The 26,178-nt window shown below is 41.0% G+C and overlaps 1 protein-coding gene across 1 annotated transcript in view; it reads left to right on the top strand.

The window, feature by feature from the left end:
• The window catches only part of CFAP97D1 (CFAP97 domain containing 1), a 99,477-nt gene that overhangs the window by 50,534 nt on the left and 22,765 nt on the right, over window positions 1–26,178 (top strand). The window contains exon 2 of the mRNA XM_044299492.1: window positions 13,015–13,133. Coding sequence (XP_044155427.1) covers window positions 13,015–13,133 — 119 coding nt within the window. The remainder of the gene's footprint in view (window positions 1–13,014; window positions 13,134–26,178) is intronic.

The following is a 26,178-nucleotide window of genomic DNA, read 5'->3' as shown; positions in this document are numbered from 1 at the left end:
ACTTCACTATTAGTGTGATTTTTTTAGCATTCCGCAGGAATAACTGGAGGAGGAAAGATATCTGTGGAGACTAATATTTTACCCATATGTTCTGGAGTGGCTACCTTGAAAATCGCGCGGTCCACCAAAACGCAGTGCATTTAAGATACCCCTAATATAGAGGTTAATGTAACACTATTACTCGTACAGTTCTTAGACAAGTAATTATGACTGTTACAAAAAAGGAGCTTTCCAACATGGAGAGCTGAGACGCTTGCTCCTTAGAAGCGGCACCATCATTGTTGATAGGCTTCAACAGGTATTGGGAATCAGCTGCTAAGCCCATGAACAAGACATGGAGTTGTCACTAGAGATACTCGAATTAATTCTACACTAATCAAATTTGTTATGAATTTCCCAAAAGATTATCATTTCAGCAATCCAAAAAATGTGTGTTCTGTCCTTGCTGAAATCTCTCAAAACAGTGGCCACAATTTTACAGATCAGAAGAAGGAGAAAAGGGCATTTTCCACTATTTCGGGACCTTTTTTTTATTTTACAAAAATATAAAATTGTAGTGTGTTTTTAACCAGTTCCAGACAGGGCCGTTTACCCCCGTTGCAAACCAGGTCATTTTCTGAATTTAGTGTTAGCACATGGATCCTGGAAAGACTTTTTTTTTCTTTTTTCATTTGGTTATGTAAATAGCTATGTTGTGCCCTCCATAAAGTCATACAAGACCTTTGAGGGACATTTAACAAAAAAAATGTATTTTATTTATTGCTGATTTCACCTGTAACTAGGGATGACATAGTAGTAGTGGTATACTGCCACCAGAGAGGTTATACAAGCTTGTACAGCCTCACTACAGAGCTAATCTGGGTCTACTAAGACCCAGCAGCTCTTGCAGACTCATGGTCCATGGTGATCACTTGACTGCTGGGAGTGGTGCAGGAAGCAGCATTTTTGCTCCCTGACCTCTGTGTAGAGCGGTTGAGTCTCTGTTATATCCCACCCTCTCTTCTTCTTTAGAGTGATGAGGAAGGCAGAGACGGTAAAACACTGTCCCTTCTCAATGTGGAGCCCTGCTGTCACTGATGGCGGGCTCTCTGCTCCCACAGTTGCATGATTAGCATGCAACTTTGATCTCTGCATAGATGTTTAGGAACAAACGGACTGAGATGTGTGCCGATTGCCCGGACGTATTTTGTCAACGGGTGGTCAGCAAGTAGTTAAACAGGCTGTTTGTTACCCCTGGTTACCATCAGTTTAGTTATAGACATACAGTTGTCTATACAGTCAATATAGTATATACAGTATGTCACTGTTACTTCGACATTACTAATGCTGTCTTCTCATCAAAGTGCTTGAAAGGGGTTGGACACAGTCCTAGAAGACCTCAGAGTGTTATACATTACTTTTCAGGGCATTTGGGGAATTTTTTATTCAGACCAAATCAAATCTGACAGTCAATTTGACAAAATTGGACGCTAATGGAATTTTGAGAAATTCACTCATATCTAGTTGCGATTCCATTCTCATAGTGCCATACAACCCCTTTTAGGCAGTAGATGCCATGGTTTAACTTTGCCTTCTTAGGCACTGTAGAGAACAATGGTGGTAAATTTCCACTTTGATGGTCTTAAGGTATTCTATATGATAGGACATGTTTTGTGCGTAACATCACATTCCAGTAAAGTAGAGCAATTACCCCATCCTGTAAAAGTGAGAAGTACGAAAAAAAAGTTGTCCTACTCCTATTACGCACATTACTTCTACATCTACTTACGCTCCAAAATAAAGGACTGTTTGTATTGTTAAGTTTCCAATGGGAATGGGTTACTTTGCAGTGAAAACCTATACTTATTGCAGAACTATATCTTTATGTTTCAGCCTGTACCATTCTTTGAATCCTATTTTAAGCTCTTGTCTCTGAAAGTAATTATGCTCAGTGACATTAGTAAAAGTCTTTATTTAGTACGTGTGGGTATATCACAGAGAAAATGGTTTTAACAATAATTATAGACCCTTGTTGTAAGATGGATTGCCCTCTTACAATAGAGAGGGTCTTAAAATATATCTATTTTACAGTTTCCCAATAGTTTAGTTCCCAAGAACAAAAATAAACCTCCAGTCCAATAATGACTGTTCATCCTTGGTCCAAGTTTGCCAGCTTCGGCTAAGCAGTGCAGATGCTGGTATGGAAAATCATATTTTTTATGGGGGTGTTTATTTCAGCTATTTTAGAAATGCTAGGCAATATGTATAATTATATGCTAACAGATATAGATTACATTATTGATTGTGCTCCTTGCTCCAAATTGTTGGGTCTCTAGGTTTGGTGACTCATGTATAAACTTCCCCATCAGGTTATTATGGCTTAACAATAGTAAATTCAAATTTTATTGCCTCTTATTAAAGGAGTTCTCATAAAGACAATCCCTTTCTTAATGGAAGCAGGCAGGTGAGTGATGGGTGAAGCTGCCTCTGGCTAGACATTTCTCCTGCAAGGGCCACTATGACTGTCAATGTAATGCATGGACAGATTGGATCCACCAGAATAGGGTATGTGGATGCATCACAGTTTTCTCTTCTCTCCACGTGTTCTTTATTGAGGTGTGCGACAATTTCTGGGGGGGTCATTGGTGACTGGGTCATGACCATCAAGGGTAAATGTTGTGTTATATAAATAATGTTATTGGCTAATCATTTAATATCTAGCAGAGGAAGCATTTATTTATGCAGACGATAGGATGGATCATGATACCACTCAATGCTGGTAGCATCATGCTGAGAAGGAACCATGTCAGAAGTAAAATAATAGATTTTAGGTACATATTTTAGCCACATTTGAGGCTTTAGTATTGTTATATAAATAAATCAGTCAGTAACAAAATTCCAAAAAGAGAAAAAACATGGTTCGCACATCTACAAGCCCTGCATTGATTTGTTGCTTCTCAGTACAATTTACATTGCTATTCAGCCTACTTACTAGTATACAACGCCATAGTCCACTTAATGTACACAAGGCCTTTTGTACACATTTTAATCAAAGTGTATAAGCCCACTCACCATGTCAAGGTTACCTCTTTCGATTGGGGCCTACTCTTACTTGGTAAAACACCAAAAAATAAGTACCATAAATATCTCGCGTGGAGTTATTCGTATATCACCTATAACGCTCAAAAAGCTACCACAGAAGTAAATATTATCAATTAATCCTTTATTAAACATACATATACAATACATTAATAATATGCTAAAAAACATAAAGCAGCAACCATGGGAACACAGAAGTGTATCAGAAGACTAAAAACAGAGTAAGCTCCAGACCACAAGGGACTAGTATACAGACAAGTAGCAGCATAAAAAATGTGGGGCTCATATAGCAACCGTGCATACAACCTACAATTCACCGCATAGCACTGAAAACCGTGCAGGGCGGTGTTGTTCTTGTGCACCCCTACACTGTGAGACTGCTAAAAAGGAAAATACATTCAGTCACATATATATTACTGACCCAGTCTGGAGCGGCCGCCCGACGATCGTTTTGCGTAACGCTTCCTCTAGGGGCATACTACACCCGCCAAATGTTCACTCCTATATACCTCTCTAATTTACCCTCCGCCAATGAGTGCGCCTCCGGATCAGCTGTCCGCCATCATAAACCAGTTTCGCTTCCGGGAAAGTTCGGAGTCTAGTCACGTGTCAATCGCGTGGCTAAACGCGTCACCCGCCTCACGACCCGCCCACAGGAATCCGAAATCACGTGACGCAGGCATCCGGAGTCACGTGATGCAGCCTGCCGCGTCGCGTAGCGTAGCATAGCATCGCGTAGCATAATTAGACTTATAAAATTGGCGAATCAGAATCTTATTAGACAGACCATTATCAACCATTATTATGTGTATATATCACTTTAACACAGAACCTATCATAGTTGAGGCAGTGTCAAATACATGATTACAATACAACTGTAGGCAATTCAAAAACAGTCAATACTAATTGCTATATACTATACTCTATACTATGATGTGCACTTTTTTCAAGTGCCCCCACGAAAAGTAAGCAGTGGACAATATCCTCCACTGACGTGATATATAACCAACATACCATATGCATATAAAAAACTATAAATAGTGATATGTGTTCATAAATTACAAAAAACGTGATACATGATAAGATCAATCATAATAATTGATTATAACACCTCTCTTATTTAGTCCTTACTCTCATAAAATATTACATAAAAACATATATAAAAAAAAAGATGTATGTTATATACTCTGATGTCATCATTCTCAAAAGTGCAAGTGCATACAGGAACGACCAAAACAGAGAGGGGAAATAAGGGGGGGAGGGGGGGGAAATAGGTGAACCAAATGTGAGGTGGGGTGAACAGGGTGCTCAGTCAACAAAGTGCAAAAAATGATGACATCAGGGTTAGAGTTCACCCTTCTCGATTCCCTGGTTACATTATTAATGTGTCGTGCATAATAATGCCAAAACCTACATTCTCTAATGCCGCAGGCTATTCATATGCCTTACATCAACGGCATAGGGAGCATGATAGTTCATGTACGTCTGTCATCCCACTATCTAAGGAAAACAACAAACATCATGAGGTTCCCACCACTACCCTGCCAGACTCAGGTAGTGTGTGTGCATGGTGATACTTCATCCGGTCTCGTCATCCCATCGGCTGCATGAATCACATATTGGGGTTGACAATGCTGTATCAATCAAAATAAACTAGAAGCAAAGAGAAAAAACGGATGCTCGCGGATCAGTTTTTTAAATTGGCGAGAGGTCATCCCCACATATATTTTCTTGCAAGGGCAAATGGCCCAATAGATCACCCCTATCGTTGCACAGTCAATGTGTCACGGCCACGGTTATGGTCGTGACTCCTTGGGAGCCGCATACAGTTGCCCGCGGTTGTGGTTGTTGTGTCAACCGCAGCTGAGGCATAATGTAGTTGGCCTCAGTGCGGTTGCCGCGGACAACAGCTATGTGTGCGGTTCCCGGGGAGTTGTGTGCGTGTGTGGATGCACTTTGTTTGTATGTCTGGTGTGCACTGTAGTTTATGTTTGGTGCGCACGGACATCGTCCTTTCACTGTGGCTGCCCGTGGCAACGTTTGGTATTATGTACATGTGGTGGCAGTGTCTCGGCCTTCGGGCTGTCTCCCAGGACGGCTGCAACCCATGTCGTTGCCAGCGGCAACAGCCACAGGGTGATCTTAGTTTGGTCACTTCCCCTGTATGTTTGGTGTTTTCCTTTCCTGTGGTGCTGGAAGGGTTAACCCTCTTCCCAGTGTGTGAGTGATGTCACTGGGTGTGTCCGACTGTGGGTGTGGCTTCTTGGCCTATAAAGCCTGAGTGTTTTGCATGGTTCAGTAGGTTGCTTCAGCCCTGCTAGCTGGAGCAGCCTCCTGTGTATTTGACCTGCCTGTGAGAGCCACCCCTGTGGTCATAAAAAGTGTTTAGTTGTTATGCCTATGTCTTTATGTGTGTGGTGTAGCATGTTGTTCTGTTGGGACCTTCTTTTGTTTCTGTGCAGCATACGGTTCTGGATCCCTGTCTGTTTAGAGATCCAGTCAGCAAGGCTGTGGCAGGTTGGTGAACTTCTTGTTCGCCTGCCATTTCCGTATTGCTGTTTGTGTTCCCCCTTTTCCCAACAGCTTGGCCATTGAGACTCCTGCTCCTCCTGTGCCAAGGAGGAGTAGGTCGTCTTACCCAGCTCCTAGCTCAGGGATCTGCGGAGGGTAAGACAGGGCTCCAAGGTTCCTGCGCATGGGTCCTCCTACCATCAAGGTCGGCCCATGCAGGTTAGAAGTTAGGGTCAGGGTAGGGATGCGTGAGGAGGTGACCTGCTCCCTATCCTGTTCTCATGGCCGAGTAGCCATTACACTACCTGGCATCTCACGGCTGAGGGTTTCCCCCATCCTCAGCCGTGACACAATGGGATATGTGATGGGATATGTGATTTTATATTCTTTTTGGTGTGTGGCATCCCAGAAGATCTCACTTCTGTCCATATTCACACAAGCCACACACCTCCCACATTGTTTATTGCCCCACCGGGGGCCTCTTGATCCAAAAGGATTTGGGGGGCGTACTATATAGTGGCTCTTTACTAAATAATCTTTTAGATTTTTTCCTCTCCTAAAGGTAATACTTGGATACTCTTTTAGTTTATCCTTTAAATGTGGATCAAGTTTTAAAATGTCCCAGTGTCTGGCTAATATATTGGTGATCTCCTTACTCTTGTCGTTGAATGTTGTTATGAATCTGACATCCTCCACGGTCTCCCTCTGTTTCTTATCTTGTAGCAGATATGAAAGTCTAGATAGGCTTGCCTGTAATTTCTGGCCTGAAATCTGTTGCGCAGATCTTCTGCCTGTGTCTCGAACAGCTGATCGGTGGAGCATATCTGCCTCGCCCTCAGGAATTGCCCCACAGGGATGTTATCAATCAATCTCCTGGGGTGTGTGGATTTGGCTGATAGTATGCTGTTAACAGAGGTCGGTTTTCTATATAAGTCTGTTACTATTTTCCCCTTCTCACCCACACAGATTTTTACATCCAAAAATTCCACCTCCGTCTGACTCACAGTAGAGGTCAGTCGAATATTCAGATTGTTCTTATTTAGTTGGCTCACGAACAGGCAGAACTCCTCACTAGTGCCCTGCCATAAGATTAGCAGATCGTCAATATATCTGCCCCAATACTGCACCTTCTCTACCAATGGTGTCCCTTCTGTTAGGAGTATCTCCCACAGCCCCAGGAACAAATTAGCGTATGAGGGCGCACAAGATGCCCCCATCGCTGTCCCCTGGAGCTGTAGGAAATGGAGACCTCCAAACATGAAGAAATTATGTGTCAACACAAATTCAAGTAGGGCCAAGATGAACTCGTGTTTCTTTGGAGGCACATTGGAGGTCTGTAGGTAGAAATTGGTCTCTCTCAGTCCATCTTCATGTTTGATGGAGGTATAAAGTGACTCCACGTCACAGGTGGCCAGTAGCATATCTGGTTCCAGATGTAAGTCCTCTATTTTCCGAAGCACATCTGTCGTATCCTTCAAATATGAAGACAATTCTTCAACCAAGGGGTGTAGATGGTATTCAATATATTTGCAAATCACATCATTTACGCTGTTCATCCCTGAAACAATTGGCCTCCCAGGGGGATGTTGCATATTTTTGTTGGAGTCACTGGAGTCACTGGATGTTCTGTCATTAAAAAAGACATCTGTTGTTTCGTAATGACCCCCTCATCTACTCCTCTCTCCAGGATGACACTCAACTCATCCCTGTATTTAATAGTTGGGTTGAATGTCAGCCTCTTATAGCAGTTATGGTCATTTAGTTGACGCCAGGGTTCTTTGGCGGTTGTAGTATGCCCCTAGAGGAAGCTTTAAGCAAAACGATCGTCGGGCGGCCGCTCCAGACTGGGTCAGTAATATATATGTGACTGAATGTATTTTCCTTTTTAGCAGTCTCACAGTGTAGGGGTGCACAAGAACAACACCGCCCTGCACGGTTTTCAGTGCTATGCGGTAAATTGTAGGTTGTATGCACGGTTGCTATATGAGCCCCACATTTTTGATGCTGCTATTTGTCTGTATACTAGTCCCTTGTGGTCTGGAGCTTACTCTGTTTTTAGTCTTCTGATACACTTCTGTGTTCCCATGGTTGCTGCTTTATGTTTTTTAGCATATTATTAATGTATTGTATATGTATGTTTAATAAAGGATTAATTGATAATATTTACTTGTGTGGTAGCTTTTTGAGCGCTACTCTTACTTGGTGCACTACCACGTGGCAACCACCGCCACCAAAATACCGCTCCCACAGGCGTCAAGACCCAGCAGCCCAACAGTGCCCTTGCTTTCAGACTGAGCCCCCTTTGCACTGAGCCCCACCAACCCACAGGCACAACATCAAAGCCACAGCAGCAACCACACAGTACTGCACCATTTGAACAGGTATCTAGAACTCACCTGTCCACATGGTCTCAGAACTTACACAAGTAGCCTTCAACCTATATCTTGTCTCCTGCTAATTAAAAACACCTGGGCCTAATAGGAGGAGAGCTGATACCATAAAAGATAGGCAAGACACTAATAACATTCCCAAAAGAGAAAAAACATGGCCCAGTGCCAAGTGGTCTCAGTCTGACAGCAGGGCTGCTGGGTCTCACCAACTGTGGGTACTATGTTTTGGTGGTGGTGGTTGCCACATGGTACTGCACCAAATTAGAGTAGGCCCCATTCGAAAGAGGCTACCTTGACATGGTGGGCTTATGCACTTTGATCAAAATGTATACAAATAACCTTGTGTACATGAAGTGAACTATGGCATTGTAAACTAGTAATTATGCTGATAAGCAATGTAAATTGTGCTGAGAAGCAACAGATCAATGCAGAGCTTGTAGATGTGCGATCCATGTTTTTTCAGTCAGTAACAATACTGTTACTGAACTGTATTGATCATTTGAACAGGGCCTGAGGGCCTGTGGGCAAAGAAGGGTCTGTAGACCCCTAGTTAAAGGAACACTATACGTAGAAAAATGCACAAAAGGTAAAAACATATTCCAGCAATTTTTTAAAGGGGTTATCCCATATGTTTATTAGCTACCGGCTACACTCTGGATAGGTGATAAATGTATGAGTGTTGGAGATCTAACAGCTGGGAGACCCCACAAAGTGGAGAGTGGTCCTGAGTCCCCTGTGTGAATGGAGCAGTAGTGCGCATGCTTCTCTTTACCGTGGTCCTATTTTGCCTTATTGCATTTGTGCCTGTGCCCAGCCGATCACCCAACAGGCAAGCAAATGCTCATTTGTTATGTGATGGAATTGTTCGTGCAGCTCCAAAAATCCAGCAGCACACCGCCCTGTGTAAACAGATTTGCTGCCAACCATATGCAAATTGAATTGGGCCAAACAATCAAAATAATCATTGTTTGTCCCTCATTCACTTTGCATTTGCCCATGTAAAAGTCCCTTTAAATGAGTGCTAATCAACTTGTATATCAATGATTGCGTGCTCGTCAGTGGAATCAGCCTGTGTAACAAAACTCTTTAAAGGTTACCTGATGAAATTGCTAAAAGAAAAAGTGTGCAATAGATACAGATGCAGCCGAGCTAAACTTGATGGTTAACGCGTTACGTTAAATATGGCACAAAAAGGTTAACTAACTCTTTCAATGTATTTCAATGGCTTTTGTCAAAAGACACTGTGCCATGTGTTATCAGAGTTATTAGAGTTAATTTTAGCGCGGCTACATCTATATGTGTTGATGATGAGTGACTTTCTTAAAATTTGTTTTAGGTCCGATTCATCTGAATTGACTGTGTGATACGATTCGGGTATGAATCGATTTCACCTGAAACGAAAGTACTTTGAATGCCTGAAAAAGTTTCAATCAGATTGGAGTCAACATCATGTTCCTTAAAGCATTTCCAAGCAATATTTGTAGTGTGGCAGGGCATACTGTATTGCACTGCTTAAAGAAACCATAGTCATAAAGGGTGATGCAAGACATGTTCAATGATTTGGTAGGTGGTACATGTCAAAGTAACATGGACATGAATACCAGGACCCAAGGTTTCCCACCAGAACATTGTCCAGAGCATCACAGTGCCTCTGCCAGCGTACCTTTTCCCCATGGTGCCTCCTGGCAATATCTCTTCTGAAGGCGAACCATGCACTCACAGCTGGCTGTCCACATGATGCAAAAGAAGATTTGATTCATTCAACTAGGGCATGATGGGTTTGTGGTGTACAAGGGCCAGCATGGACATTCTGACTGGTGTGTGGCTCTTCCTACCCCTCTCCTTCCACTTCTCTTTTTCTCCCTCTCTTCCCCTCTCTCCATCTCTCACCTGCTCTTGCTTCCTCTCGCTCTCTCTTCTCCCGAATTGAATCTCAAGAAATTCTTATTCTAGCAAATCCAAATTTTGATTCTGAAGAATCAATTCACTCATCTACAGGACCTATGTGCTCATCTCCCCTAAGATTATTGGCTGTTGCCTCTTTTGTCTAACCCTTGGCCATAAGTTCTTGCCATAATTCTGTATTTCAAAATTATAATTCAATTTTCATCATTTTCTGTAATAAATTCCCTGACAGAAACTGTCATTAAAACTTAAGATCAGCATATAAACTGCTCTTACAGAAAGCATGACGGTAAATATGTTATGGTAGGCTGCCTGCTCAGTGACAAGGACATCCTGGAAGGTGGGATTTACATTTCATTAATCCAGTGCTAGAAGTTCACTTTCTTCACAGCCCAAAACAGTTTATATATCAGTACAGTATTTATGGCGGCAGCACAGATCATAAATTTTACTGCCCCAGCTTGGATTAATAAAACTTCACAGAAATATTCCCGAGCTGGAACTATGTGAACGGAGGCAAATTCACAACATATTCCTGGTAATATTCCAAAAAAGCCAATAATTGACCTTTGGGGAAAATCTATCTGTTCTCTTCTATGTTTGACTGTATGATTTTGTCTTAGAATTTTTTTTTTTTAATATTATTCTTTTTATTTTCCAATACACAGAAAAGACAAATACATTAATAATCATAAACCATCTTTTTCCATTTGTCTTAGAATTTTGTTTTACTTAATTTTTATATGACTCTATTCATACAGAGGAGGTAAATAATAAAAGGAGGTAATAATATTCATACAAAGAGGTAAATGATGGACTTATGAAGGCTCAGATTCACTTGAGAATAGTGCTGCATGCTTCCTTCAGTAACCCCTACAGCGGCAATCCTTACTTATTATTATCAGGTAGTACTTAAAGGTGACATGTCACCATGATAATGCAATCTGCAGGCAATATTGAATGTATGTCTATTAGTTTTCATGAGTACTCTTCCATCTATTATGTATTTTACAGCTAAACCTGAAGTTGACAACAAGCCTCCAAGGATATTTTTACACCACCATGTCCAAATGAAAAAAATCCAGGTAGAAACTGTTCATATCTTATAAAAATGGCTGACTTCAAGAATGTTGTTATAGATTACAAACAGACGCCTGCTTTCTGCCAGGAACAGCACCATTCGTGACCATCGATTGTATCTGATATTGCAGCTTAAAGGGTTTTCCAAACTCCAGTTACATTTATATCTGATCTGTGAGGGTCTGACACCCCGCACCCCCAGTGATCAGCGGTTTCCTTCAGCCTCTCGCGCTGGAACTAGCTCTTGAATGGAACAGGAAGCAGACAGCTCCGTTCAAAGTGTGGTGGCCGTGCAGGGGTGCTTGTAATGGATCAGGTGTGGACCCACTGTGTTACTGAATTGATTTGACTTGGGGCTACTCCTGAGTACATTGTCTAGGTGGTCCCCTTGTATTCACCCTTTTACCTTATATGGGGATCTGGACTTGACTGCAGGGAACCACTAGGCCTCTATCTCTAGGAGTAGTCTCCGTTCAGTTGCTGCTGACTAAAGCAGATCAAGATACACTGGTGCATGGTACCAAGTGGACAGGCAGAGCCATGACCAGAGGGCAATCTGAGCCCAGGACAGGCAATACAGGGTCTACATGGTTAACAGGCAGATGGCAGGACATGGGAGGTTAGAATACACTGTAGCAGAACACATTTCCAGGAGTTAGGCAGGCTAGGAACCTCGATGCTTAGGCACCTTCCCATAGGGAAAAGTGCTGTATATACTGTATACCACAAGGAACACTGTAATAGGCTGGAAACAGATTAGCCTGTGCACGCACTGGCCCTTTAAGTGGCAGGTAGAGCATGCACGTACCGTATGGGAGCACACACAAGCAAGAGGAAGGATGTGTGGGTGGCTGCGAGTGATATGGACCGCAGCGCAGTGGGAGAGGTAAATAGTCTGGTGGCTGTGACAGTTGGGGACGGAGGGATGCCAATGGCCACTGACCACTGGTGTTACAGTGGTCTGACTGGTTGGATTCCAAGTGATCTTAAAAATGGATGTTACGGGTCTCCTGTTTGAATGGAACAGCAGATGAGCATGCGCAGTGCTTCTCCATTTATCTCTAAAGGACTAATGCCGCTAACTGAGCTCAGTACTTGGGCAGTCCTATGGACTTTGAATGCAGAGACAATGCACATCCTAAACTGCTGCACTAGGGGGCTCAGAGCTCCCATTCTCTTGATTGGTGGGGTACCGGCAATCAGACCACCACCGATCACACATGTATCACCTAACCTGTGAATAGGTGAAAATCTGTTATTCTGGGAGAACCCCTTTATATCCAGCGTGATTCAGTCTGACACCATCATCTATTTTTGTATAAATGCAGTATACCTGTCCAAGGAGATTCACTCGAAAGAGGCCCCAAATATTCTGCTGTATGAACCCAAAAAACATACTACATACCTTGACGTATGTGTAATACGTTGTTCCACGCTTTCTGGAATAAACTTCCGTAAACTCACGATCATCCAGTTGATTCTAGAACTGTTCAAAAATGTTCAGGTACACATTGGTGTTCACGGTGGTGTCACATCAAATGAGGCCTATGTTGTACAACCGAGACATCATGCAACATACACTGATGATGGGGGGGGTTTTTGAGTGGCTGCAGGATTTTCAGCAACCCATATACAGGTGTTTTGCGAGTTAACATAACCCAACACCTCATCTAAGCATCATGTGATGTCCGAAATTCCTACGTTGTCCATATACTGAGGAGCACATTAGCTTGCTCCGTCCTAGTGAGAGTTATTACAGAATATTCAGGGCCTCTTGTGGGTGAATCTCCCTGTATATTGAGTACTTGTTTTTGGCCTCAATCTTTTATTAAATACATTTATTTTTCCATGCGGTATTTGAAAAGAAAATGCTATGTATTCCACTGTTAATTCTTAGCGTCTTATGACCTTGATACAGTATTTTAGAATCTGTGGTTTTTCGTCACACCACATATCACATTAGCTGGAACTTGATTACAACATTATTGCAGGCGTCCGGCTGGGGATTTGTCTAATAGGCCCATTTTCTGCATCGCCCTTGTTCGTACAGATGGAACAAGAACGTCTGGCTGTGATAGAAAAGGACAACCGGCTGCTCATGGAGAAAATTGCTCACATTATGCGCACTAGGGGGGCAGTGGACAACTGGAACAATTGTCTTTTAAGAAGGTAATGCCTAATTTGATATATTTTATTCAAAAAAATTGTCCACTCATATAATTAAAGCCTCTGTAGTTGATTAACCTTTTGCAATGTTAGGCTGAGTTCATACTTCAGCTATCTGGTCAGTTATTGCAATCAGTTAGGCTACATTCATACAACCGCAGTGTTTTGCGGTCCGCATTTTGTGTATCTGCAAAACCCAGATATCGCCCATGTACATTCCGTGATTTGCGGACCGCACATGGCTGGCACTTTGATAGAAATGCCTATTTTTATCCGCAATTGGGACAAGAATAGGACATGCTCTATCTTTTTTGTGGAGCCACAGAACAGAACTACGGATGCGGACAGCATGCGGTGTGCTGCCTGCATCTTTTGCGGCCCCATTGAAATGAATGGGTCCACACCCATTCTCCTAAATTGCAGAATGGATGTGGACCCATTCATGCGGTCCTGTGAATGAGCCTTTATTGTGAGCCAAAACCAGTAGTGAACCCTACTCAGAGATGAGGTATAAGGGAAAGATCTGCTCCTGTTCTGTGTTTAGAGAAAGACCATTACGGTCGAAACGTCGCATTATTGCTGGTGAAATAAATTCCACAGAATTGAAGACAAGTGAGTGCTGTGTTTTTTTCATATATGACGTTCTGTGTTTAGAGCCGCACCTGGTTTTGGCTGACAATCACTGATGGAAATCACTGACCATCCTTAGGCCTCTTTCACACTACCGTATGGCTATTTCAGTGTTTTGCGGTCCGTTTTTCACGGATCCGTTGTTCAGTTTTTTTGTTTCCGTTTTGGTTCCGTTTTCCGTATGGCATATACAGTATACAGTAATTACATAGAACAAATTGGGCTGGGCATAACATTTTCAATAGATGGTTCTGCAAAAAAACTAACGGATACGGAAGACATATGGATGCATTTCCGTATGCATTCCGCTTTTTTTGCGGACCCATTGACTTTAATGGAGCCACGGAATGTGATTTGCGGCCAAATATAGGACATGTTCTATCTTTCAACGCAATGGAAAAACGGAAATATACGAAAATGGAATGCATATGGAGTACATTCCGTTTTTTTTGCGGACCCATTGAAATGAATGGTTCCATATATGTACCGTACACGGAACGCAAAAAACGGCCTGCAAAACGGAAACAAAAAACGGTAGTGTGAAAGAGGCCAAATCATGTTTCATTCAGCATTTTTCAAGATGTCTGTCAGTGAATGGAAGCTGAAAACCCGTCATGTCCTTGTCCTGCTGGTACAGCTGATTAATCTAGAAACCTTATGTGAGCTTATCACAGCAATCGCCCAAATCTTTCTCAATGCAGCTTTTTCATCGAGCTGAAGATATTTAAATAAAAAAAAATGGAGTAGGTGCTTCAAAAATATGGCTCTTACTCTAAACACCATATTATTCAATGTACTTATACCAGACAACTACCATAAATACATTGATACATCTCCGCTAAATCACTGCTGATCTTCATATATCTCATACCTCATATATTACAAAACTGGCTGCCGGCAGCCACCACTAGCAGGAGCTCAGGACATAGGAATGTATACAGTTACTGTAATAATATCATTGCACTGAGCTCCCCCTAGAGGCAGCTGCATGAAAATGCAAGGAAGCCCTTCCTCTCTTCCAGGCCCCAAAGCAGTCGCCCGATCTTCCTGTATTGAAGGTACGCCACTGGGTACAAGTGTGGTCTGGCAAATACAGATGTGGCTCAGCATTTAGTGGTGATCCATATGCAGATCCAGCTGCTAGACTACATCATGTATGTATGAGCAGCTTCATAGATCTGATACCTACATTAATACATTGTAACAAACTGCAGCTGTAAAATGTACAAGGTCATTGTCTTTCAAAAATGGCAAAAAACGATGAATAAAAAAAAAATATTTGCTTGACTTGGAATTCGGTGTGAATTTGCCATATTGTAGCATTTCACATGTATGGTTCTATATTTTGGCCTTAAAGGGCATCTGTCAGCAGATTTGTACCTATGACACTGGCTGACCTGTTACATGTGCGCTTGGCAGCTGAAGGCATCTGTGTTAGTCCCATGTTCATATGTGCCCGCATTGCTGAGGAAAGTGGTGTTTGCTGAGAAAACTGCTGCAACCTCTGCACTTTGATTGACTTTAAGAGAAGTCAAGGCCAGGTGTGATGACGTTTTCACTGCCTGGCCCTATCAATTAAAGTTCAGAGGGCGCGGTGGTTGCAGAGAGAGCAGAGTGTCTAGGTGTAATGGCAACGCCCCCGTTGCTCCTAGAGGCTCATTTGCATACATTCACTATATTTTTCTCAGTAATGAGGTCACATATGAAAATGGGACTAACACAGATGTCTTCAGCTGCTAAGTGCACATGTAACAGGTCAGCCAGTGTCATAGGTACAAATCTGCTGACAGATGCCCTTTAACTTATGTTTATAGGGACAATATAGCTCAATATCACGTATTTGTCTAAATTCCACATCCATATTTTTAGACACTATTGACTACTATAGGTATAGGGCCTGTATAAAGAGGGTGAAGGGTTGTGATGTAACGCCCATTTCAATGTTCAATGTAAAAAAAGGACACACATACAGTATATGGTATTGCTGTAATTATCATGGCCCATATAATAAAGTTAATCTGTTATTAAAAGGACATGGTGAGCCACATAAAACAAAAGGTAAAAAACAATGTTGGAATCACTTTTTGCCCATTTCTCCACACCAAAAAAGTAATGGGGATAATTTACCAAAGACCAGAATTTCACACGCTCGTCCTAGTAAAAACTCAACTGAAGAAAAATCCAACCAGTTTATTAGGCGCACACCTCTATGTCCCATCTTCTGCCAGAACTAAAATCTACTCCAGGCAGGAGCTAGAGTAGACTTTTGGGGTAATGTGTGCCAGTTTTTCTATTCCCCCCCCCCCCCCCCAGTCTGCCTCCTTCTGCCCACACCCAGCCTACTTTTTGGAAAAGTGGTGAGGATGTTAGAAAAAAGCTAAAAAGCCCCAAATCTGGTCACAAACTGGCACTTGCAACAAAATTTGTGCCTTTTATATGCTAAATTAAATGACTCCCAATGTTAATCAGTAGGTCCCATGAAACCCAAAATTATACCAATGAAAATCACATCTCACCCCCCCTCCCCAAAAACAAAACAAAAACTCATATGGCTACATTTTCAGAAAAATTATTAAGGTTTGGCTCTATGACATAAAAAAATATATAATTCTGCATGATGTACTACAGTATAATTGTGCAAAAGTGGTAAAAGATGTAAAGAAATTAAACGTTTGGTATTGCCGCAAATAAACTGACCCATAGACTAAAAGTAACATGCTTGTTATGGTGCATGACAAATGGCAGAAATTCAAAATATAAAAAAAAATTGTGTGGAGTAATTGTGGTCCACCATTTTCAATATTTCTTGGCGCAATGACACGACCTCAAGTGGTTATAGATAGTTCTTTTATTGTTTCTATATAGGTGAAAACGCGTTTCTGAGTTGGAAACCCTCTTTTTTCAAGTCTGGGGTTAGAAAACGATGTCTTCTGTGTCATCCATATATATACACAATAAAAGAACTATCTACAACCACTTGAGGTCGAGTCATTGCGCCAATAAGTATCGACTACAATTACTCCACACTCATATATTGTCTTTTATCGCTCCTCTGGAGGACTGGCAATCCTACAAGTGAGGAGAGAACGATACCGGCAGCACTGACCATCATCTAAACACACGCCTACACTAGAGGCGAGAACAATTCATCTTTTTCCTTATCAATTTACCCAAAAACTATTACCCTATGAGCACTTATCCCTCTTCTGCCACATTTGCCCCCCAAAACAATTGTGGAATTGCTGTTTCTTTCATTCACCCCCAAAAGTGATAATAAAAGTTAATCAATAAGTCATATGTACAGCAAGATATTTCTATTAAAAATATGACTCATTTTGCTAAAAGAAAAAACAAGCCCACATACAGCTACATTTACATAAAAATATAAGAAGTTATGGCTCTTGGAAAGCGGCAATAAAAAATAATTATTTCCTTGAGATGTGTGATTATTGTGCAAAAGTAGTAAAGCAGGAACTATACACATTTGGTATCAGCATAATCCGACCAATCTGTAAATAAAATGAACAAATTAGTATGCCGCACACTGAACGCCTCAAAAGTAAAAATGCTAAATCAATGCTGTAATGTCAGTTTTTTTTTTCATTCCTTCCCATACAACTCATCCCACAAAAAGCAAGCTTTCATACTACTGTGTCAATGGAAAAATAAAAAAGTTATGGCTCTAAGAATGTGTTCATTCTGTGGGCCTTAAAAGGGTCGTCCTGCCATATGTATTGATGACCTATCGTTGGGATAGGTAATCAATATCTAATCGGAGGGGAGGGGTTCGACACCCAGCACCCCCGGAGATCAGCTGTTTCAACAGAAGGCAGCGCTCCATGAGTGTGCTGCTTCCTGATCATTACACTATGCGTCGTCTCCTCTGGTGCAGTGTAGTGTAATTACAAGTACTCGCTCCATTCACTTGAAGGCTCCATCTTCTGTGTAGTGTCTTTTGCCGGCATACTGCAGCTCAACTCTCATTCACTTGAACGGCACGGCCGCTACACAGTGGATGGATCCTTCTGCTTCGGGATCCTTCTGCTACATAGTTTTCGGTGGCTGCTCAAAACAGCTGATTGGAGGGGGGTGCCGGGTGTCTGACACCAGCCAATCAGATATCGATGACCTATCCTGATGATAGGTCATCAATATATGTGGCAGGAAAACCCCTTTTAATGCAAAAAAATAGGCCTAATATGTTAAAGGGATAGGGCTATTCTCCTATATTAGCCAAAGCAATGCAAATAGAGCTATTAAATAGGGGTTTTCCAGTATTTAGATATTGAAGGCCTATCACCCTGAGGTCCAACATCCGGCATCCCCACCGATCAGCTGTTTTGGGCAGCCGCCGAAAACTTTGTACGCGAAGGAACCCAAAGAACAAGGTTCCATCCACTGTGCAGCGTCTGTGCCGTTCAAGTGAATGGGAGTTGAGCTGCAGTATGCCGGCACTAGACACTACACAGAGGATGGAGCCTTTCATCCACTATATAGTTTCTGCTGTCGGTGGTTATCTGAAATGGCTGATTTGGGGGGGGGGGGGGGCGCTGTGTGTTAGATCTGATATTGATGACCTATCCTGAGTATTGGCCATAATTATCTGTAGCCAAAATCCCCTTAAAAGAATACATTGCATAGCAGTGAGTCTGTGGTATTCATGAGGAGAGCATGCCCCCACCTCTCCTTGCCCTCCTTATAGTGATTAATGGGCTGCTGTGTATTTATGGAAATCCAGCTTAAATTTTGTACTAATAGTAATTTAAGAAAATAAAATTACTAAAGTAAATAGAATTTTAACTTGAAATGTTTTAAAATACCAGGGAGTTAAGCTGTATCGGCATTGTGCTGCTTTTCACACAGCTTCCCCCTCATTATGTCGTCTTAGTGCCATACATTATGTTACATAATAGACCGCTCTAAACCTCTATTATAGAAGAGTGAAAATTTAATAGCTTGAGAAACAACAGCATATTCAAGCTTTTTATTTTCAAATAAAGATAATATTTTGATTATTTTTATCAAAAACGTCACTCCATGTGGAAAATCCTTTTCCAGTCAAAGCTTTTATGTCTCATCGCCTAGGCTGATAAAACAAAGAACCGCAGAGAAATATTTTTTTTTTAGATTAAGATTTAAAAGTCTTCTTGTACAATCCATGTTCTTTCGCTTCCTCTTGACCTTTGACCTCTTTGGATTATGGGTTTGTATTAAAAAAAGGGGCTACTTTAGGGCCTCGAAATACATGCATTTGCTGTAGCATTTTTTGACTGCTCAAAAAACACTATTGTAAGCGCTTGCATTCTCTCCCATACTGCATGCGTTTTTTATGGCATTTTTTTGTACTTTAAAAAAAAAAAATGTTCAGTTGGCAGCAATTTCTTATAAAGGAGATGGAAAAATGCTGGAAAAAAACCTCTATAGCTTCAAGCTGCTCTGTTTTAATAAAAAATTGTAGAGACACGAAAAACACCACCAAATACAGAAAAGTCCACTAGTAAAAAAAACTCATGTGTGTTCTGCATTTTATATTTACCAGAGATTTTCGTCTAACATCTGGAGCTCGTGTTTTTGCAGCAAAATGCACCAAAAACCACAAGGTGCCACTAAAAATGCAAAAGTGCTGAAAACGAAAATTGTGTGAATCCACCCTTGTGTCCACACACACATGAATTTTGTCTGACCTATTTTTTTAACACTAAAAATGAAACTGCTTGCAGTGTTCCCACACCTCATGGACGTTTTATGGCATTTTTTTGTGAATTCCATTTATATCTGGTATTTTTTCCCTATAGAAGGAGATGTTCAAACACCAGAAAAAAATGCCCAAAAAGCTGCAATTCTAAAAATAAGCCAGAGACTACACCCCCCCCCCCCCCCCCACACACACACACACACACACACTGATTAAGGAAAATACCACCACTAGCAAAAATATCTATTGAGTGCCCTGCGTTTCATATTTTTCTATAGACCTTTAGCTAATATTTGGAGAAAGACAAGTATACCAATCAGTTTTTTTTTCCGATAATATATATGTGTTGCCTAAGGGGTACTAAGATCTAAGGGGTTCAAATTAGCTTTCTTAAGCCTATATGATGTCAGAAGATGTTAGATATAATATTTTGCTTATATTTTTCCCAAAAATCATGAGGAGCATTGACTAGCCTACCATAGTCATCACGCATATTAACTGGTCTCCATAATAGAAATAGTACCCACCCAGAGGTTCCCCCAAAGGCCTTGCAACCAGAAAAGCTGTTCCCATCTGCTTTGCTCTGAAAGACCTAGTTGCAGATGTGAGTCTGGCTTAGCTTTTTGGCTAAAAGGCACCTCTGTCAAACAGCTGTATGACGATAATGCAGTGCTCACATGGGTGCTGTGTTCTCCTTACTGTTTACATGATCACTGTGCAGCACTGAGCAGGTGTAATTCCACTGTCCCAATTCACCTTAGTGAGATGGCTCCTTCCTATTCACCTGAGGATAAATAATCAGTATAGCAAAAGCAGACAACCCCTTTTAAGAATGAGCAATACCATTTCACAATTTGCCTTACTTTTTGACAGGCCTTGTGGGTACTCTTTATCATTAGGGAGACAAAAAATATGCATGAGTATTGCATGCCAGGCGACACTACCCTTGGTTTCTAGGAAGAGTATATGCAAATTGCATATGTTTATTCGGCTGGCATGAGAAAAGATTAGCATTCATTTCTGTTTTGAATATCTTTTTTATAAAGATATACAAATTAGCTTTCCTAACAAAAAAAACAAAATAAAAAAGAGGCGATATCCTATCTAATGCCTATTTCTCTCTCTCTCGCGAATTAAAAAAAAAAAAATCTGGGGTACCTGGAACAAATCTTGAAAACTTTGCTTACCTCTTAACTAGTGATGAGTGGCATAGGCAATATTCATTTTCGCGATATTTCACAATTTATTTGCATAATATTCGCAATATCTTTGCGAATTCCAAAATTTGTGATCTCCAGTCATTATTTTCACGATTGCGCAAATCGACACTAATGATACGCATACTTTTTGTGCAATACATGCAACTTCACATTTTATCAGGTCTGAGTAGATATTACTGATTGGTGCACTGCAATGGTGCAGATACCCAAGCAACCAGACAGAGGTTAAACAATAGTGGATTTATTAAATAAACGGAAGTACAGTCCAAACCAGTAAGCATATACAGGTAACCAACCCAAATAACAACCTGTGCAGGGAAACACCAAGGGGACAGTCAGTGACCAGGCCAAAATTCATATGCACAGTATTAGTCCGTGTAACGTGGTACCTAGGGATGAGACGTCAGGATTTCCAGGGTCCGATCCAAGGTCATACATGAGAAAAACTGTTCAGCAAAGATGAGGTATCTAGAGGCAGTCTCTAGAGATAAATCGAGGAAGGCAGAGGTCATGCACAGGTAAGTCTGGGAGAATATGAACCACAACATACACCCGGGTTGTCAAAACCACAATGGGCACTGACCAGCCAGGGAGATCACCTTTTAAGTACCTGCTAGCCAATCACAAAGTGCCATGTGTCTATTCCTCATAGGTTATATAATGATCCTACTCCCTGACTCTTGTGCGGCCTAGGCTGGTCCTTAGTCACTTAACCCATGTCTGCCCTCTAATCTACTAAAAATTTACGTACAGGTATTTTCCCCGTCAGTGGCCGGCATAGTGAATAAGATGCGCATACATTCAGCCGCTTATCCTTTTGTGAACCTCCTCTCGTGCACGCGGACGCTCGAGCGGCCCAGCATTAATACACGATCGCGTCGACACGGACGTCGGAACGGAACCCGCAGGTGATACCGGAGACAGGACCGGCAGCTGCGTGCCGCCACCAGTCCGGTCAACCTGCCTCCAAGACCCCAGCGGTCTTCCCCTCCGGCGACCATGCGGACGCACTACCGCGTCTGCCCGCAAAGGAGTAGGAACCAAAGATTCCCCAGGCACATGCGTAACCTGTCCTGCTACTCCAACGGGGTCCCCCGCAGGCAGAGCCCCACGAGGACCACTGGGGGCCCCAGTGGATCGCAAAACAAGAGAGTGTCTTACATGCACTAAGTATTGTTGTGACATCACAGCACTATGTCTGTAGCATGTATGTATGGACAGCAGAGAAACAGTAATTCCTATCACACTACCTAACACCCTGCACTGGAACCAGCTACACTGTATCACTATCTAACCTACACTGACTATCTCCCACTATCTATCTGTATTATATATATATATATAATCGAAGAAATAGGACTGCACTCCAGATATTGACGAAATCAAGTGGTTTTATTCACCCATATTATGGCAAATCTTGCAGATTTGCCATAATATGGGTGAATAAAACCACTTGATTTCGTCAATATCTGGAGTGCAGTCCTATTTCTTCGATTATATTATTGGGGACTGCCGTTATCCCCCTTGGATTTTGCACCCATTTCCTAGGTTGGTGCTCCCGCTGGACTTTCTTTTTCTATATATATATATATATATATATAAGCTAACTAACTATCTAATGTGATTGGATAAGGAATAGGATCCAGGTGAAAACACAGAGCACAGCAATGTCACTGCTCCCTCACTCAGAAAATGGCTGCGGTTCTTATATAGTAAGGGGTAGGCAACTTTCCTATTGGTTGCTAGGGATGCTGCTAAGCTCTGACAAAGATATTGCAGCCTTCTCATTGGCCCACAAGCAAGAAGGGAGGTTACTGATGGAAAAAAATCTAGAATATTCGCGATTACGAATATATAGCACTATATTCTACATCTTCACGAATTCTCGAAGTGCTGATATTCGCAATAAAAATTTGCAATTTGAATATTCGGGATCAACACAACTCTAAACCACTCCATACAAAACAGAGCTATGATATGACTGTGTGCATAAGTTCTAAAACACAATCTCTGTGGTCACCATATGCCTTAGATAGCTGACGGCTTGACACTCATTCAGCCGTAAATTATTCTGCTGAACCCCTCCTCCATATACATATATACTTGGGTTGGCCAAGCAAGCCGGTATTCAATAGGGAGAGGGAAATAAGCTGCTGCCACCTCTGGTAACAATTTATCTCCTGCGACAAAAAAATTTGGCATGTTAAAATCAATATGCCCAATCCTTCTTTCCTCCGGCATCTGCCACCAGGTGAGAGTCAGTATACCCCCACAGACATCTGCCACCAGGTGAGAGTCAGTATACCCCCACAGACATCTGCCACCAGGTGAGAGTCAGTATACCCCCACAGACATCTGCCACCAGGTGAGAGTCAGTATACCCCCACAGACATCTGCCACCAGGTGAGAGTCAGTATACCCCCACATACATCTGCCACCAGGTGAGAGTCAGTATACCCCCACATACATCTGCCACCAGGTGAGAGTCAGTATACCCCCACAGACATCTGCCACCAGGTGAGAGTCAGTATACCTGCATAGACATCAGTGGTCAGCAACCTTCGGTCTCCATCTGTCGTGAAACTACAACTCCCTGCATGCTCCATTCTCTTTTAGGAAAGTTCAGATAACAGTTAAGTAGTGTTGAGCGCGAATATTCGAATTACGAATTTTTTTCTCGAATATCGCAATTTCGAGATTTCGCGAATATTTAGAATATCGTTCTATATATTCGCGAATTCGAATATTCGTATTTTTTTTTTTATTATAATATTTTTTTTCTTTCCCACTTTTCTAAAGTTGTTCTTACCTGTCCTTTGGATTCCTGGCTTCCTGGCTGCTCCAGTCAGTGGTGTTTTCAACTTACTGCTATATTCTATATTAGCTAAATTACAATCTAATCTATATGTGTATTTTACGAAATTTCGCAAGTTGCGATGCGAGTAATATAACACGAAATAATCGCATGAAGATTTCAATTTAGCACTGCTATATTCCATATTCTAGCCTAATATGGAATATAGCTGTGCTAAGTTAGCACTGCTGTATTCCATACTAGGCTAGAATATGGAATATAGCAGTGCTAAGTTGAAATCTTCATGCGATTATTTCGTGTTATATTACTCGCATCGCAACTTGCGAAATTTGCAAATGTTCTTAATATTGCTCTAACTTCGTCTTTTAGAATATTACGAATATTCTAAAAGACGAAGTTAGAGCAATATTACGAAATTTCGTAAAATACACATATAGATTGTAATTTAGCTTATATAGTGCTATAATCCCTTTTTTTTTCCTCTAATTTTTTTTGCCTCTTCTGAACTTAAGTTTTGTAAAATATGTACACTGTTAAAAAATATTACTATAGCAGTATATTAGCTTAAATACAATCTATGTGTATTTTACGAAATTTCGTAATATTGCTCTAACTTCGTCTTTTAGAAATTTCGTAATATTGCTCTAACTTCGTCTTTTAGAATATTCGTAATATTCTAAAAGACGAAGTTAGAGCAATATTAAGAACATTTGCAAAAGCCGAAATTGCGATGCGAGTAATATAATACGAAATAATCGCATGAAGATTTCAACTTAGCACTGCTATATTCCATATTCTAGCCTAATATGGAATATAGCTGTGCTAAGTTGAAATCTTCATGCGATTATTTCGTATTATATTACTCGCATCGCAATTTCGGCTTTTGCAAATGTTCTTAATATTGCTCTAACTTCGTCTTTTAGAATATTACGAATATTCTAAAAGACGAAGTTAGAGCAATATTACGAAATTTCGTAAAATACACATAGATTGTATTTAAGCTAATATACTGCTATAGTAATATTTTTTAATAGTGTACATATTTTACAAAAAAAGTTCAGAAGAGGCAAAAAAAAATTAGAGGCAAAAAAAGGGATTATAGCAGTATATTAGCTAAATTACAATCTATATGTGTATTTTACGAAATTTCGTAATATTGCTCTAACTTCGTCTTTTAGAATATTCGTAATATTCTAAGAGACGAAGTTAGAGCAAATCACGAAATTTCGTAAAATACACATATTAGCCTAGCCATAGTCAATTAGCATAGGAACGTTGCCTTATACTATCAAGATAAATAATCGCAATACGCGAAAAAAAATTCGTATATTATTCGCGATAATTGGAATAATTATGAATATTCGATTTCGACGAATATAACACGAATATTCATTCGAATATTCGCGAAATATCGCGAAATCGAATATGGCACCTCCCGCTCATCACTACAGTTAAGCAGTTGTGCATGCTAGGAGTTGTAGTTTCACAACAGCTGGGGTGTTGAAGGTTACTCACCTCTTCATTAGATGTTGGTCCAGTCCTGCCATTTTGTATGGTTCCCTTTGCACCCCAGAACAGCAGCTCGGGGTAAATGGCTACCGATCATAATCAGGTGAAGAAGATATAGTAGAAACAAATGACATTCAGTAAATAACAAAGAAATTACTAAATATGTGTTTTACAATAAAAAATAATAATATTGGTGATTCTTCCCCTTTTAGCAATGACATGCTGTACTTCACATCTACTACACTGTGAGATTTAACTTCTATTATTAATATCCATGATGGCTTTATGTAAATTTCATCCAAAATGTTGAAATAATAGGCCAGCTTGCCCCCCAGCACAAATCTCTGCGCCATACAGATACAGTGACTATACAATGGCAATTTAAACTGGAGACTATAGTTAGGAGTGGATTAAACTGTCATATTCAAAATCCATTATTTGTATTGATTACAATGAATGTCACAGGATGGCGTGGGAACTAATTTGCCATTTCTGTCATGCACATTTATTTTGATAATTTCTCTTCACGTTCATTCATTGTTGTCGAGGACGATGTGCTAACATTTTATATCAGACCTTTTCTGATTCATTATAAAGCCTAGAATTCATTCCAAATACCTGTCCCTCCATATGTAAAGAGGACCAGTCCTAACATGTCTGTTTTAGCACTTATACGCAATAACAATTCTGGAACATCTTTTCTTAGAACTCTTTGTGTTGTTCCTCTGTTATTCCACCTGGAACTGAATTAATGTATTGCTAATTGGGTGTAACCATCCCCCTTGTCAATAGGTTGTGTCCCTACACACTGGATGGACAGTGCCAACAATTGTAGGGATGAACTCTTCTGACAATTGGAGGACTATTGCCCAGGTGTTAATTGAATCATGCATTTCCAGGAGGAATGCCAGAGTAACAACATAGTTGGAGACTGGACCCTTCCTGCAGTATCAGACACAATTATGTTAGTGTGACTGTGCCTGGTACTGCAACTCAGCCCCTTTTAGAGGGGATACCCCATGATTAATGTAGAAAATGTAAATCATACATCATATAGTGCCAATTTCTTTCTCGCAAATCTAGAACCAGCCCTGTACATTACATGGATCCAGAGTTATTTTATTGGATTAATGGATCCCCATCAATTGCTCTAATTGCTCTACTAGATTTATTTTATGC

The sequence above is a fragment of the Bufo gargarizans genome, chromosome 6 (genome assembly GCF_014858855.1).
Source record: "Bufo gargarizans isolate SCDJY-AF-19 chromosome 6, ASM1485885v1, whole genome shotgun sequence".
NCBI lineage: Eukaryota > Metazoa > Chordata > Amphibia > Anura > Bufonidae > Bufo > Bufo gargarizans.
This window is presented reverse-complemented; position numbering and strand designations above follow the sequence as displayed.